General features: G+C 34.8%; 1 protein-coding gene across 4 annotated transcripts in view; it reads right to left on the bottom strand.

Annotated features, from left to right (window-relative positions):
* LOC112743961 (uncharacterized) overlaps window positions 1-15,476 on the bottom strand; it is a 28,632-nt gene that overhangs the window by 7,261 nt on the left and 5,895 nt on the right. For 3 of the 4 annotated variants that reach the window (XR_003813729.2, XM_025793405.3, XM_029292264.2), the window contains exons 5-11: window positions 14,782-15,456; window positions 13,768-14,589; window positions 11,666-12,400; window positions 9,712-10,590; window positions 7,500-8,306; window positions 4,882-5,841; window positions 2,155-3,132 (exon numbers count right to left, since the gene is read on the bottom strand). Coding sequence is in view for 3 of the 4 variants with exons in the window: in XM_025793405.3 (XP_025649190.1) it covers window positions 2,155-3,132; window positions 4,882-5,841; window positions 7,500-8,306; window positions 9,712-10,590; window positions 11,666-12,400; window positions 13,768-14,589; window positions 14,782-15,456 (5,856 nt within the window). In the remaining variant the exon portion in view is untranslated. The remainder of the gene's footprint in view (window positions 1-2,154; window positions 3,133-4,881; window positions 5,842-7,499; window positions 8,307-9,711; window positions 10,591-11,665; window positions 12,401-13,767; window positions 14,590-14,781; window positions 15,457-15,476) is intronic. The other variant, XM_029292265.2, reaches the window with a different exon arrangement.

The raw sequence follows: 15,476 nt of genomic DNA, 5'->3' as shown, positions 1-15,476 counted from the left end.
CGAACGGAAGGAATTCCATATAGTTCTGTAGTGGGAAGTCTTATGTATGTGCAAACTTGCACAAGACCGGACATTAGCTTTGCAGTAGGAATGCTTGGAAGGTATCAAAGTAATCCTGGAATGGATCATTGGAAAGCTGCAAAGAAGGTTTTAAGATATCTTCAAGGTACAAAGAATTATATGCTCATGTACAAAAGGTCTAACCAATTAGAAGTAATTGGTTACTCAGATTCAGATTTTGGTGGATGTGCTGACACAAGAAAGTCTACATTTGGCTACTTATTCTTATTTAGAGAAGCTGCCATATCATGGAAAAGTTCCAAACAAAGCGTTGTAGCAACATCTACTATGGAGGCAGAATTTGTAGCATGTTTTGAAGCTACAAATCAAGCTTTATGGCTGCGAAATTTCATTTCAGGACTTGGCATTGTTGACTCAATTGCTAGGCCATTGAAAATTTATTGTGATAATTCTGCAGCAGTATTTTTCTCAAAAAATGATAGATATTCTAAAGGTGTCAAGCATATGGAAATAAAGTACTTTGGCGTTAAGGAGGAAGTTCGAAAACAAAGAGTGTCCATAGAACATGTTAGAACAGAACTTATGATTGCTGATCCATTGACTAAAGGATTGCAACCAAAGACATTTAAGGAACATGTACATAGAATGGGTCTTGGTTCTTCTGAATGATGCTAACACTCTGAGCTCACTATGTTTATTTATGTGTTTTCTGAACATTGATAGTTTGTTGTTTCTAGTTAAAGTAATATTATTGTATGAGTTATAACATAATGATCTAGAAACTTTATGGGACCGATATAAAATTGTGTTATTTATGTAGCTTGTGTAGTAAGATGCTAGTAGTTGTAGTATATGGAAAGAAATGTGTTTCATATTAAATGCATGACTGTCATAACTCACACAAAATATTTTACCATATTAAAGCAATTTTGTAATGTGTGAGAATATGATTACACTTAGGCCAAGTGGGAGAATGTTGGAAGTTTATTGTAATTTAAACTTCTATTGTGGCCTAATTGTAATTATTTATAAATTATTAATGACTTAATCTCATCTGTTAATGCTAATGTTTGATGGACGCATTAGATTTAAAGATTATCACATATAAAAATGGTCTTCTCTCTGCCTCAATACACACGACGTTTTACAGTTTTCACTCACTGAAAAGAGCGTGAAACTGCCATCCTGATGTACGTCTGAAGAAAAGGAAGGGGAGAGAAACCAGTGTTGGAGATCAACTCTACTGTAACCAAAACTCAACAAAATCAGTCTTAAAGTTCAACTCTACCGTAATCAGAACTTGTTATAGCAACCAATCCAGGTATAAAAATCATAACTTTTAAGATCCTAATTAATGCTTCCGCTAAAATAAGTTTACAACTGTTTCTTAAAATGAAAAGTTAAATTTAACACCAGTTTGTTCTGTATGTTAGCTCCTATTCTAATTGCATTTGATCTCCTTACCAACTTGAATTGCAGTGCTCATTGATTCCCCTTAGTTGATTGTTTCATGATCTTGGGAATACAAATGCGATAGTAGGGTCAAGAATCTAATGGACTATATATACTAGAGTTAACAGGTTAAGAGTCAGAATAGATTGCTTGTTCTACTTCTATCATTCTGGTTTAACATTATTGACAGCATGGATATCCTCAAGGGTTTTTAAAATTTTATCCAAATTTAGGGTTCTCTTTTTGTTTTCGATTGTGAGTTTTCTTAGCCTACTAAACATTTTAGAGAAAACTGTCATATAGAGTCAATAACTAAATTGGATCCCCTTTCCCTCTTGTTCACTCAGTTATTTAGGGCCTTGTGCTATTGAGCCTAATTTGATTTTCATTATTTTGTTTCTTTGTTGATGATAGTGTTTCACTCCTTTCCAAACATCTATGTGTCAGAATTCGAATCCCAAAGACAGTGTTTATAAACTAATCAGTGAATTACAAACTAATCTCCTAGCTGCTTAATCATACGTCTTCTTCACTTTGTTTCAGATGGCTGCGATTCATATTCATATCTATCTCAATGAAGGTATCCGGGGCAGCATGACAGATCTTGAAATCAAATAATTTCACACGTCCAGCACTAAAATATGTATGAATAATACATCTATGAAAGAAGAGTGATAGTACCTTCCATGCAATGAACGCCTTTATTTTGTGGTTAAGATCATGCTCCCACCTCTTGTCTGATGTCTTTGGAGAAATTTGGATGGCCTCCAACTTTGGTGTCTCTAACCCTGGAGAGAAAATCTTCATGTTGGGGCATTCGTAAATGATTGCCTCAACTAGTTCAGGGAATTTCAATGTGGAATCCCCTTCATAAAAGCTTGCTAGGCTTGGCAAAGAATTCAGAGACAACACTTTGAGCTGCCCAAAGATTATCTGACGTTGAATTGCATCATTTACTTCCTTGGCCACAATTTCTTTTATTGATTTACACTTGTTTATATGCATCTTCTCAAGTTGCACCAAACTTTTAGCTGTTGAGGATGAGAATACATATATCAGTCTAGGACAATCAGATAAGCACAGTTCTTTTAGACTTGAGAAAGATACCGCTGGTAATATACACTCCATTATTGCTCCTGTGCTTACTTTGTCTCTCCCAACAATTTCCTCTAACCTCAGACAGCATTTCACATCAAGTTTTTCAAGCTTCATTAGATATTTTTCAATTGATGCTGGAAACAGACTTCTAAGCTTGTCACATCCATCTATATATACTTCTTCAGATTGTTGTTGTCCAGCAACTCCTTGAAGCCCTGTATTCCAGATATGCTCCAGGTTTGGTAACTGATTCAATATCATTCTTGACAGGAACAAGGCTGGTTCCAAATCTTTCATCCTTCTGTCACCCCTTATGTCTCTTGCATCAAATATTGCATTCACACAATTACAGTTTCCCACTTGTAATTCTTTCAAGCTGCTCAGCAAAGAATGTATATTAGAAGGTATTGCAGTTGAAGACCATTCACAGCTCTCCACAACCAATGATTCCAAATTTTCAAAGCATGTGTCTGGAACAGAAACTACATTGTTCCAAAACATTTGTAGTTCAGGGTGTTCACTAAGCTCCAAATGTTGTACTTCACATGCAAACTTTGTAATCTGTATAAGGAAGACAATAAAACATATCAAGAGGTTAAGTTTGATAAGTAATCCATGTAAAATAGTTTTCCACTGTCATCCAGTTACATGCTTCTATCTGTACGATTTTTTAAGTAATATACAATATAATTAAGCCAAACACTTTGATTGATGTCATAATATATAATAAGGCCTCTGCGTTTCACTAACAATGCATGATGAAAATTAAATTCATTATCAAATTGAATAAGTGTACACATTGCATTAGTTATCAAATATTCTTGTCTTTCCTTGCCAACAAGGCTAGTGTTTGGTTCATAAAATTCCAATTGTGAGATTGCACGAATGTAACTACATGATGTATGAAAATTGAGACAATGAAACACTCCAATTTATTCTTAATGCAACAATATCTTAAACCACGTAAGTTTTTGTCATAGATATAGGTAAAATTAGATGGACTTAAGTTCAAAGATAAATTAATCATTTTTGTCCTTCAGTTACTCAATTAATAGTTTTCATCAACGATTGATGATACGGGACATTGACTCACATCATACATGACACCTAGCATATCCCATTAGACGCTGAACAAATATATTTATGAGAATCTATCAATTTATTGTCATTAGGTTATATTAGGATTAGGGTTTATATAATTGAAAAAATTGACTAAATTAATAGATTTTCATAAACATATTTGTTCAGTGTCCAATTGGACATGCTAGGTATCATGTAAGTTGTCAGTTAACATTCTATATCATCAATTGTTGACGAAAACTATTAATTGAGTGGCAGAAGGACAAAAATGATTAATTTGTAATATTTGAAGAACTAATTTGATTGATAAAATTTTTCAAGGACGAATTTAGAGAACGACCCATCTTTCAGGGACTAATTTGACCGTTAACCACTTTAAATATGTTGTATACAAGAATTGATTTAAAATTTCTCTGTAAACAATATGATCTTCTTAATAAAGCCTTTTCCAACTAGATGGAGTCGGCTACATGGATCAAGACATCATTACATTGTGTCCATGCATTGAGATGCGACAAAGTTTTACGTTGGCCGTTGCAAACCTAACACAACCCTACATGGATCCAAAGATGTCATTGTGTCATGGCCACATATTAGGATGCAACAAAGTTTTATATAGGTTGTCACAGGCCTAACATGAATCAACATGGATCCAAAGACAGAAAACCTAAACCGTGAAGCTTGTGTCATAAGGCATACATAAGAAATATTCACTTATAAATGTATATATATAGCTAGAAAGAGTATGAAAAATTCAATCATAATTGAAGAGTGGTAATTAGATAAGGAAAACTATTCACTTTAGGAAAATAGTAATATATAATAAGTATGCGGTCTAAATAGCTGTTATTTTGGTTTCTTTGAAAAATATTTAAATTTAAAATCAAAATATTTTCATGTAGTAAAAATTAATGCTGGATTAGTATGATAATTTTTTGTTATATGTACTATATCAACATCAATGCAACTTACAATTTTTCCTAGCCTTCACAATAGACTTCTCCATGTTATTCAAGTGCCACAAATTCAATAAGGCACATGCCTATTTTCAATAGAAAAAATTCCTTTATAATTTTGCCCCCTCCATGCACTTATAGCTATCTTTAACAATGTACTTGCATACAAAATGTATTCAAATACATTCTCAACCTAACAATTTGAAGCAGATGGGGGGATTTATGTCTAACTTATAAAATGGAAGGAGAAAAATGAAGAATAGAGAAAACTCACCATTTGTTCAGATTGCTTCCATGTCGTGATGTTAAGATCACCAAACCAACATGGTTCATCCATGTGGTTGCTAAATTCAACTCCCATCAACTTTGGAGTATCTACGCCACTTTGGCAGAACACTGTCATTTTGGGACATTCGAACACAGAAACTTGTTCCAAGGATGGGAATTTCAAAATAGAATTGCCTGCATAAAAGCTTACAAGGTTTTCCAATGAGTCAAGGTACAACGTGTTGAGCCGCCCGAGAGTTATGTCAACTTGAAGATCTGATTCATCCTTCTCTTTGTCCACTATCTCTGTCATTGACTCACATTGGCATATGCACATATTCTCAAGTAGAAGCATGCTTTTTGCTGTTGACAATGTGAATAAATATTGCAATCCACCACATTCTTTTACAGTCAAATTTGTCAGGCTGGAGAAAAGCACAGTGGATGGAGCCAAGTTTACTAAAGAAGGACATCTGCATATTTCCAAGGTCTTAAGGCCTCTAGAAAGGACGTCCACCCAAGTGTTCTCCAATCCTATCGCTCTGAGCTCAGGCAAAGCATTCAGACATAACTCTTTCAGCTTTGGAACTAATGCTTTTGCATCATGCTCATTATCAATAGGACGGATCCCGGTGTGTTGTAGAGCCGCTAACACGTAATGTATTTGATCAGTGAATGAGAGGAAGTTAGAGTGATCCTCATGGTTATAGGATGTATCATCAATACAAGAAGACAGCCAAGGACCTGCTTCATGGGGGAATATCATCTTGAAGGAACTATGACTCACTTGTAGCTTTTCAGTGTTGGGTAACTTTTGAAGCAACCCAAATGGAAAAGTAGATTCATAGTCAAAGCATTGCAGTTCCAGAGCTTTCAATTTATTAAGAAGGTCAAACTGAGATATACTCTGGTCAATCGTCACAATATCTTCTGTATTGAGTGACAGTTGCTCCAAGCTGGCAGCAACCTAATATGCAAAAGAAAAAGTGAGATATCTCTCACAGATATCCTGAGCCCATTTCCACAATATAAAAATAGAACAAAACAAATCATGCATGCAATAATGGCAATGGCAACATAGATATACAGGGATCAAGAACACTTGTAAATACAGTTGTAGCTAATTTAAAAAGAGCTGCAATAATTTATCTAATAATTTACTAAGTTCTGTATGCAGGATCCTCCCCCCTAACTCTGCAAAATCCACTAAATGTACCCACAATCTCTAATACTCTAGTAAGTGTAGCCAAATTGGCATTAGATAATTTCTTTGAATTCTGGCCTTATATTTGAAATGTGAAATGTCAGGTGTCCAAGAAGACACTGCTTCAAGGCACTCTTAGAGAAAGACTATACAGAGGCACACAGTGCAGCAAATGTAGTAAGTCTGATGCTGGTGTCTGTCAAATTAAGTCCACCAATTTCTGTCTCTCTCTCTTGTAAACCTGTAAGTGATTTGTGTTACAACAATGAATTCAAATTTGTGGAAATGTACAGTTAATGTATTAAGTATCTAAAGAAAGTGGAAACCACACCTTAAAAGCTAGTTGTTAAGGGTAAAAAACCAGTCTCCTTAAATACAACATGAAGCATCCCATATTACCCAATGTGAAACTTTGGGCACTCCATATTTTCCAAGTCCCTAACAATACACCGCCCCTAGAGAGCGAACATCCACAGTGGCTTTACTTTATTGACACTGACCCAACAACAGCAACTTCACTATCGGTTATTAAAATTTGGTATTCACCTTAATTCAGCTAGGTAGCCCTTTCCATGGCGACAGCCATCAAGGCTCTGATATCATTGTTAAGTACCTAAAAGAAGTGGGAATCACACCTTAAAGCTAGCTGGGGGGGGGGGGACCACTCTCTTTGAATACATCATCAAGCATACTATACTATCCGATGTGGGACTTTGGGCACCCCATAATGCCATAGTCCCTAATAACTATTTTAAAATTCTGCAATAATAACAATAGGAATGTATCATACGCTCTCTGCTGTCATTATGCTCATGATTTCTTCTATTTTTACATCTACAAAATGCATAATGTTACAGAGGAAAAAAAAACTATATAAAATAGAAAGAGATGAACAATAGTTGCGACCTAGAAATAAATAAAATACAAATGTTGGGGCAATCTGAAAACACGCAAGAGATGTTAGAGAATGAACTTAGAAAGTGAATGATTGAAAGCAAGCTTGGATGGTAATGTGAACAGAAGATTGACACCTATACAACAATGCTGATATAGCAAAACTATAAGATTGCAAAATGTCAACTACTCATTGTGTGACAGTATTGGTATAAGCTTTTACATCATAGAAATGGATGGATAGAAGCAGCATAAAAGCAACGTTCTATTAGAACTGCATTGATGTTCAGAGATAATCGAAATCACTGCTTGATGACTAAATGTCCATGAATCTTCCAAAATTTAGAGGATTAAAATTTGATCTAAAACATGTTAAAGATAGACTATAACTATGCCAAGATAAGTTGTCTAAAAGGATTGTGTTACTGCCTTCTACAATATTGAAGCATGCCAATTATTTCTATTACCCACATAGCATTCCAAAAAGGACCAGTAACATAGTATGAAGTCATAGAAAAACATAGTACCTGTTCAATCGAGATAAGGGCTTGTTGATTATCTTGAAATTCTTGAAATTCACCATCTGGATGATTTTGGTGGTGTTCATAATCCGGATGCTTCTGATGGTCAATTCGAAATATAGGAGTGAACTTTTTACAAAGGTAAACTTTTAAACTTTTCAGCATGTGAAATTCCACCTCATATTTTCCTGGGTAGATGTACTTGAAATTTTGCAAGTTACCTAGTATCAGTACGGTCAGACATGGGAAGAGAAACTTTATAGTTATGCCTTCTTCAGCTCCTATATCTGGTTGAAAAAGTTCCTCTAGGCACCCGCAGTAGCTTACATCAATAATTTCAAGATTCAATAGATCTTGAGCAACTGATACTGGAAACAAACTTTTAATGCTACTACATCCGTTGACGTGCATTACTTGTAGTGCAGGAAGCCTGAAAAGCCCATGAGGATCTTTACTCCATACATGCATCAGATTTGGTAAATTTTCTAATTTCAATTTCTTTAGGGCTAGTTGGAGGGGAGCAGCTTGACCAATATTCACATTACTTTTATCTCCTGTAATATCTTTCACATCAAATACTACATTCACCAATTCGCAATTTCTTACTTCCAGCTCCTCCAATGAGGTTAGAAAAGACAGTAAATTGGAAGGTATTACATTTGATATAAAGCGACAATTTTCCAGAATCAAAGACTTCAAATTGTTGAAGCATGTGTCCGGGACTTGAACTACACCAAACCATATATCTTTTAGTTTTATCTCAGAATGATCTCCCAGTTTCAAATGGTTTACATGAGATAGAAACTCTGCAGCCTGTACTTGCAAAATAAGAAACACATCAAATTCAAGGACATGATTTCTAGGCATGCCTAGCATTAATAGCTTTTATTTACATATTTTACGATTGTTCTGTTTATATATTTCTCTGATAGGTAACACTTACTATAACCCCAAAGGGGAGTGAGGAGAGACAGAGAAGCAGAAAACAACACAAAGAAATAAAATAGCAGCACGGTGCACAAGCACCCAGCGTTAATGCAGGGTCCGGGGAAGGACCACACCCAAAGGGTGTAATGTACACAGCCTAACCAGATAATTACGTCAGTGATTGTTTCCACGGCTTGAACCTGTGACCTTAAGGTCACGTGGAGACAACTCAACCGTTGCTCCAAGGCTCCCCTTCAGCACAATAAGATGGTAAAGAAGCAAAGTAATATCAAAAAAAAAAAAAAATCTTCTGAATCAAAATCAATACCGTCGCAACTTTTGGTCAGTTTATTTACATCCATTTCGCACTTATCACAATTTTACATATTTTAGAGAACATTTCAGCTAAATATTACTTTTTTAATTTATTACATAATATAATTAATTTGAGTCAAAGAAGAAGCTTTATTGCATATAATTGTCTTAAGCGAAGAACTTTAACAATTAGAGCTGTTTTAAAAATCATCGGGGCAAAGACAAAATATAGCTGAAATATCTTGATATATATTGTTGTTAGATAATGTTCAATAGTTTAAGTGGTGCATTTATGAAGAATAATTGAGAAGGTGCTCTACGTGTATTACTTTCTATATATGTTGGTCTTCTTGTAACAATACACAATTCATACCCAACTATATTATCTTTCTCTCTTCTGTCTAGTTACTTTATTATTTCCATTGAGTAACCATAAAGCTTAACAAGGAGATAAATTGGAAATAGTGAATACTTTAGCCTAACGCATTTTACACTAACATTTTATATCGCCTTTTTTTGAAGGTAATTATTAGGGTGACAGTATGATAAAGTTGTATACCAACTATTATATTAAGTCCACATGCTATAATAAAGTTTTATACACTGCCCCTGGTTTCACTATATCAACACTAACCTAACAGTAGTCACTTTGGCTATCAGTATACACTATACACCTTAATCCAAACTATAGGTAATTAGGTAGGCCTTCCAAGGCGCTGACAACCAAACTTTGATATCATTGTTAAGTACTTAAGGAAAGTAAGAACTACACCTTAAAAGTTAGCTATTAAGGGAAAAGAATTACTCTCCTTAAATACAATGTAATGTTACCTAATGTGCGACTTTAGACACCCCATAATACACAAGTCCTAACAGAATCCTACTTTTCAATCATCCGGAATATAGAATTGTAAGATAAAACATGCTATGGCCACTTCCTTATTCCCAAGGCAACAAAAAATAATAAAATACATACCGTTTCCTTAAATGCCTTTGAAATAATAGTTTTGAGATCAGTTCCCCAGTGGCTATCTGCATGGTCCTCATATTCAACTCCAAACAACTTAAGCTTACTCATATGCCCATGAAATTTGACACCTGACAGGTTTGGTGATACTGCATTACCTTGACAGAAACTTTCCATCATAGGGCATTCAGATACAGACACTTGTTCCAACAATGGGAAGTTCAAAGAGGAAATGCCATCATAGAAACATGCAAGGTTTGTCAATGAGTCAAGGTACAATGCTTTGAGCTTCTTGAAAATTATCTCATGATGCTCATTCTCATCTAATTCATCAATCTCTCTAGCTACAACCACTTTTAGGGACTGACAATGGCTTATAGAAATCTTCTCAAGCATATGCATACTTTTGGCTGTAGAATATGTCAATAAGTAGTCCAGTTCATGACATTGAGAGACACTCAATTCTGCCAGTTTGGAGAAAAAAACAGTGGATGGAGTCAAGTTTACTAAACGAGGACAACCAGATACTTCCAATTTCTCAAGATTTTTGAGAATGGAGTGTGCTGAAGAGTGTTCGAACCCAATGGAATTGAGCTCGGGCATAGTGTTCAGCTTTAACTGCTTCAGCTTTGAGGGGACTCCTCCATAATTCATATCTGGTCTATCCATGGAGAATATCTTCTTGAAGTAACAACAACGCACTTCAACTTCTTCTATGTGGGGAAATTTTTGAAGGAATCCATAAGGAAACATGCTACACCGGCTATGAAAACACTGCAAAATAAGGCATTTCAATTTCTGTAGGAGGTTCACCTCAAGCTGTCGTCCATGGCAGATCATCATGGTTTCCTCTTTATTGAGTGAAAGTCTCTCGAAGTTGGGAAAAACCTAGGAGAGGAAAAAGACATATAAGACAGAAATTGAACACCTGAGCATGATTAAAGAATTCAGATTTTTAGTAAATGAATCATGGTACTTCTTAAAATATATTCTTTCATAAGCACAGTGAGTTAAGATTCATTTTATAAGGAAGATTGTATTCTAGCATCTTACAATGACAAAATAAAACACAACAGCACACCATGACATTTGAACCAAAATTAAAGTAATAATTCCGAGATGAACTTTTGATCCTTCACCAAACCACCATTCAATCATATATCACTGCATATTTAGAAAAGCAATCATATGTCCTCCTAAAATGTCTACCTAATATCTAAATAAAAAAGAACATTAAGTGCATTTTCAATTTTCAAGATAATAAACGCATTTATATATTCCTCTTATTTAGAAATAGAAGAATGTTTATTAAGTCTTACCATAAAACTACTTATCCCAAAAACTTAAGCTATTGGGTAGAGATACATGAATAGTTATATATCTAATGGACTAGTAGAAAAGAGGCAAATTTCTGTGGAGCTGTGCAAGTTACAGCGGTGTAACTTATGCTGAAATTATAATCCAAAAACTTAAGCTAGTAGGTAAAGGTACATGAATAATTTTGGTGTACTTAGGTTGAAATTCTTATCCCAAAAACTTAAGCTAATAGGTAGAGGTACATGAATAATTATATATCTAACAAGTCTTACTATGATAATGGTAATGATATGACAATGACAATCGCAATACATATTTAGATAATAAGACAAACACTTTAACCCACAGTTCACCATACAGTATACTCATTATCTATGCAGGTCAATCAATACCAGGCAATCTGAAAGAGCTACTGCAAAATATAATCAGTACATTTACCATGTCCTATTTGAATAACTAATAAAATTAATGACTTTATCTAAACAAAATACAAAGAATAATTAATTAAAATGAAACTTAGGTATAGTAATCAATGGCACATATACTACAATGAGATGTTAGTCTCTCCTTTTTTTCTTTTTCCATTTTTGCATTTAGGGGGAATAGTTCAGATGCTATTTAAAACAAAGTTGTTAAATGATGGAACCTTTGCAACTGATGTAGAGGCATGATCCTCCAGGCATGCTGTTTGATAGATTTCCAATGCAGATGTCAATAAACAGTGATGAACATCTAAACTTTTCAACTGAGGAAACTTTATCTTAAGCTCCCTAGGAAACCACTTGAGCTTTGGCAATTGCCATAGAATCAATGAGGACAAAGAAGGAAACACAAACTCTTTAGTTGCTTCCGAGGACGATTCACCATCTCTGGCAATCATTTCCGCCATCTCCTCACAGTATCTTACAACAATGTTTTCAAGTTGTGCCAGGTTTTTGGCAACAGATTCTGGAAATATACTTCTAAGACTTTTACATCTTTCCACATGCACATCCTGCAAATTTTTAAGGCAAACAATTCCTTGAGGATCCCTGTTCCACACGTGCTCCAAATTTGGAAGCTCCTTTAGAATTAACTTCTTCAAAGGGAATGGACAGGGCAAGCCTTGTCCCATATTTTTCATGCTTCTTGTTTCTTCAGTTACATCTTTCATGTCATATATTACTTTGACAGAATTACAGTCTTGCACTTCCAACTTCTCCAGTTTACTTAGGAAGGGAAGTAAATTAGAAGGTATTACGATTGACAAAAATTTGCATTTATTGATGACCAAAGACTTCAAATTATTGAACCACTTGTTTGGAACTGTTACTTGACCCTTCCATATCTCTTCCAGCATAGGCTGATCACCGAGTTTCAAATTCTCTACTCCACATGCAAACTGCGTGAAAATACATGCAAAACAATTATTGTATGAAATTAAATGGTATGAATGCTTGCTTGGCAGAAACCAAAGCTATTACTTAATACTACTTGCTTATTTTAAATAATGCATACGTAAAGGTTTTTTATAAGAATGTACATGATTATTTAAAAGCTACAAAATATGGAAGATCAGATAATACTATTCTTATATTAGTTAAGGGAAAATTACATCAACACCTCCGCTAGACTCTCTAGATTTCAAATCAACACTTAACTCCCTTAATTTTTTTTAATTATATTACAATAACCTCCTTGAACATTAAATTTTAAACATCAGAAAAATTAAAAAAATGCATAAAATAAATATTTCGACCTTAACTATTTGTTGCTCGGCTTCCCACATCCAATAAATCTGCCTAAATATCATAAAACTACCATGCATACTCAAACATTGGTGTGGAGCAAACGAGAATATATCAAATGGATTTCTTATTTGCACATAAAAGGGTTTCATGTTAGTGCCACCCTGGAAACACTTGAATAGTTTGATTCATCTCCTACACCATGTTTTATGAAGGCATGTAAATAAAGTTATTCTTCATTGTCAATTGATCCTATATGAAAGACAAAGTCAAAAGGATAATACTTTGGAGACCTAGATAGCTTTCCTATGATCCAATTTGAAAGTTCTCATATGTCATATCCCATACACAATGTTGCATTTGACCTTCCTCTTATTTCTTGGTGGACAAGGTGCATTGTAGATTTTAAATTTCTAATGGCAACATGCCAAGGATGCGTGGTTTGCATTCAGGTTACATTGGTTTGATTTGCTAATTTTCCTGGGTGCTGGGATGTTAGGGTTCTTAAGTGGGTAAAGGACACCATGTCATGCATAAATTTGAAACTTTCAAAAACACATTTAAGAGAAGGGAATTAAGTGATGCTAGGCTGTTAGGGAAATGTGGTGAACCTTTAGGGTGTCATTAAACAATCTCTCCTAAAAGCTTAAATTGTTAGGTAAAGACACATAAATTGTTCTATATCTAACACACCCCTGACACAAGAGGCTTTTTTAGAATGAGATAACAAGGATTGAACTCTCGACCATTTTGGTCATAGAAATTTTGATATCATCGCATGAAATCACCTCTCATAAAAGCTTAAGTTATTAGGTAAAAATACATGAATGCTTATATATGACATAGGGAGTGATTGATGTAATTAACTCTATAACTAAAGAATCATTGCAATTTGATAGAAAATGTATGATAAGCAACCAATGTATGTCATGTTCATCAACAGCATTAAAGCCCTTGTAACATTTCTAAAATTTAGGTATCAAGTCTTAAAATTCAGAATGTGATGAAAAAGATTAATTACCGCCTCTGTAAAAATATTTCCTATGGTTCCATTTAAATCACCAACCCAGCGCCATTTTTCTTTCTCTTCTGCAACCTGTACTTTCAGTAGTTTTGGTGTGCTTGTAGCTCCCGCAGAGAAGACTTTCATTGATGGACACTCTCTTAGTATTAATTTTTCCAGTGACGGAAACTTAAAGGAACAATTTCTAGAGCAGCAAAAACTTTTGAGTTTTTCAAGAGATGCAATTTCCAGAGTCATCAATTTGCTGAACACAACATCTTCTGTTTCTTCTTCAGTTCCGTCTTTTCTTACAATTTCCTCCATCTTGTTGCATTTAATAATCTTCATTGTTGTGAGTTGAAACAAGCTTTTTGCTGTAGAGAATGCCATTAAGTTTATTAAGCTGTTACACTCACTCACTTCCAGAAGTGTTAAGTATGTGAAAGATACTGATGCAGGCACTATATCAATCAAACGGGGACAGCGATGTACCCTTAATCGCTCTATCATCTGAAAAACTGGATCTCTTTCAAAGCCAATATTCTGAAGATCAGGCAAATCCCATAATACCAAACCCTTAACCTGTACTACAGTCCCTATTTTTTTAGGTGCTGCAAGGCTTCCATGAGGCAACACTTCCTTGAACTGACAACTGTACAATGTCAAGTCTTCAAGGTTAGGAATTTTGTGGAGAAATTCGTACAGAATCTTAATATTCTGCAATAGTGCCAAGCGAAGATCCTTTAAACTGTTCATTCGACATTTGCTTATCCACTGGTTTAGCCACTCTGATCCCTTCTGGGTCATTGTCATTGTTAACATCTCTAGCTTGGAGATTACCTGAAAAAGAAAAAAAGAAAATGGATTGAACAATAAGTCACATTTTTCACTGTATTAATTTTTGTGAAGTTAATCAAACAATTGCCATGGATATAAGAAGAATATAACATACATTCCAATTTACCTGAACAGTAACTTTCTTTTAAAACGAAATTTAAATATAACTCAATAGTGGGTGTGCTTCTAGATTACCTTTTCATCTCCAAATATTGGTTGTGCTTCTAGATTTTCACAATAGCACACTGCAAGCTGTTTCAATTCTGGTAACCCAATAGCTCCGCCCCCAAAGAAATTCTTTAGTTTTGGTAGTTGTTGCAATTGCAAAAAGGATAATTGAGGAAGCTTAAGGGTACTACTTGCAATAGATTTTTTTTCCATGGGAATAATTTCTTCCATTTCATTGCAATTTAATACAGTGAGGCATTGAAGTTTATCAAGATCTTTGGCCACAGAAAATGGAAAGAGATATTTTAAGTTGCGGCATCCATACACCTCCAGTATTTGTAGATTTTTAATGGAAAGAATTCCTTCAGGATCTTTGTTCCATAAAATCTTCAGACTGGGAAGCTCTTTGATATAAAAGAACTGGAGATAAGTTTCATACCCAGAAAGTCCTTGTGGAGTGCTATTTTTAATGTCAAATATCTCTTTCACAGACTCGCAATCAAAAACCTTCAAGCTGATTAGCTTCTGAAATCTTCCCACAGTGTGACCAGGAAAAACTGTGACAAGATTTTTACACTTTTCAATAACCACAGTAGTTAGACTACCGAAGGATTTTGAAGTGACTCTGGAGGGCCATATCTTTGTCAATCTCTCCATGCCGCTAAATTGGATTTCCTCCAATTTAGGAAAGATGCTAATCTGCTGTGGTCAAACAATAACAA

This window comes from Arachis hypogaea, chromosome 14 (assembly GCF_003086295.3).
Source record: "Arachis hypogaea cultivar Tifrunner chromosome 14, arahy.Tifrunner.gnm2.J5K5, whole genome shotgun sequence".
Lineage (NCBI taxonomy): Eukaryota > Viridiplantae > Streptophyta > Magnoliopsida > Fabales > Fabaceae > Arachis > Arachis hypogaea.
The sequence above is the reverse complement of the archived record's forward strand: the minus strand, read 5'-3'. Positions and strand labels throughout refer to the sequence as shown.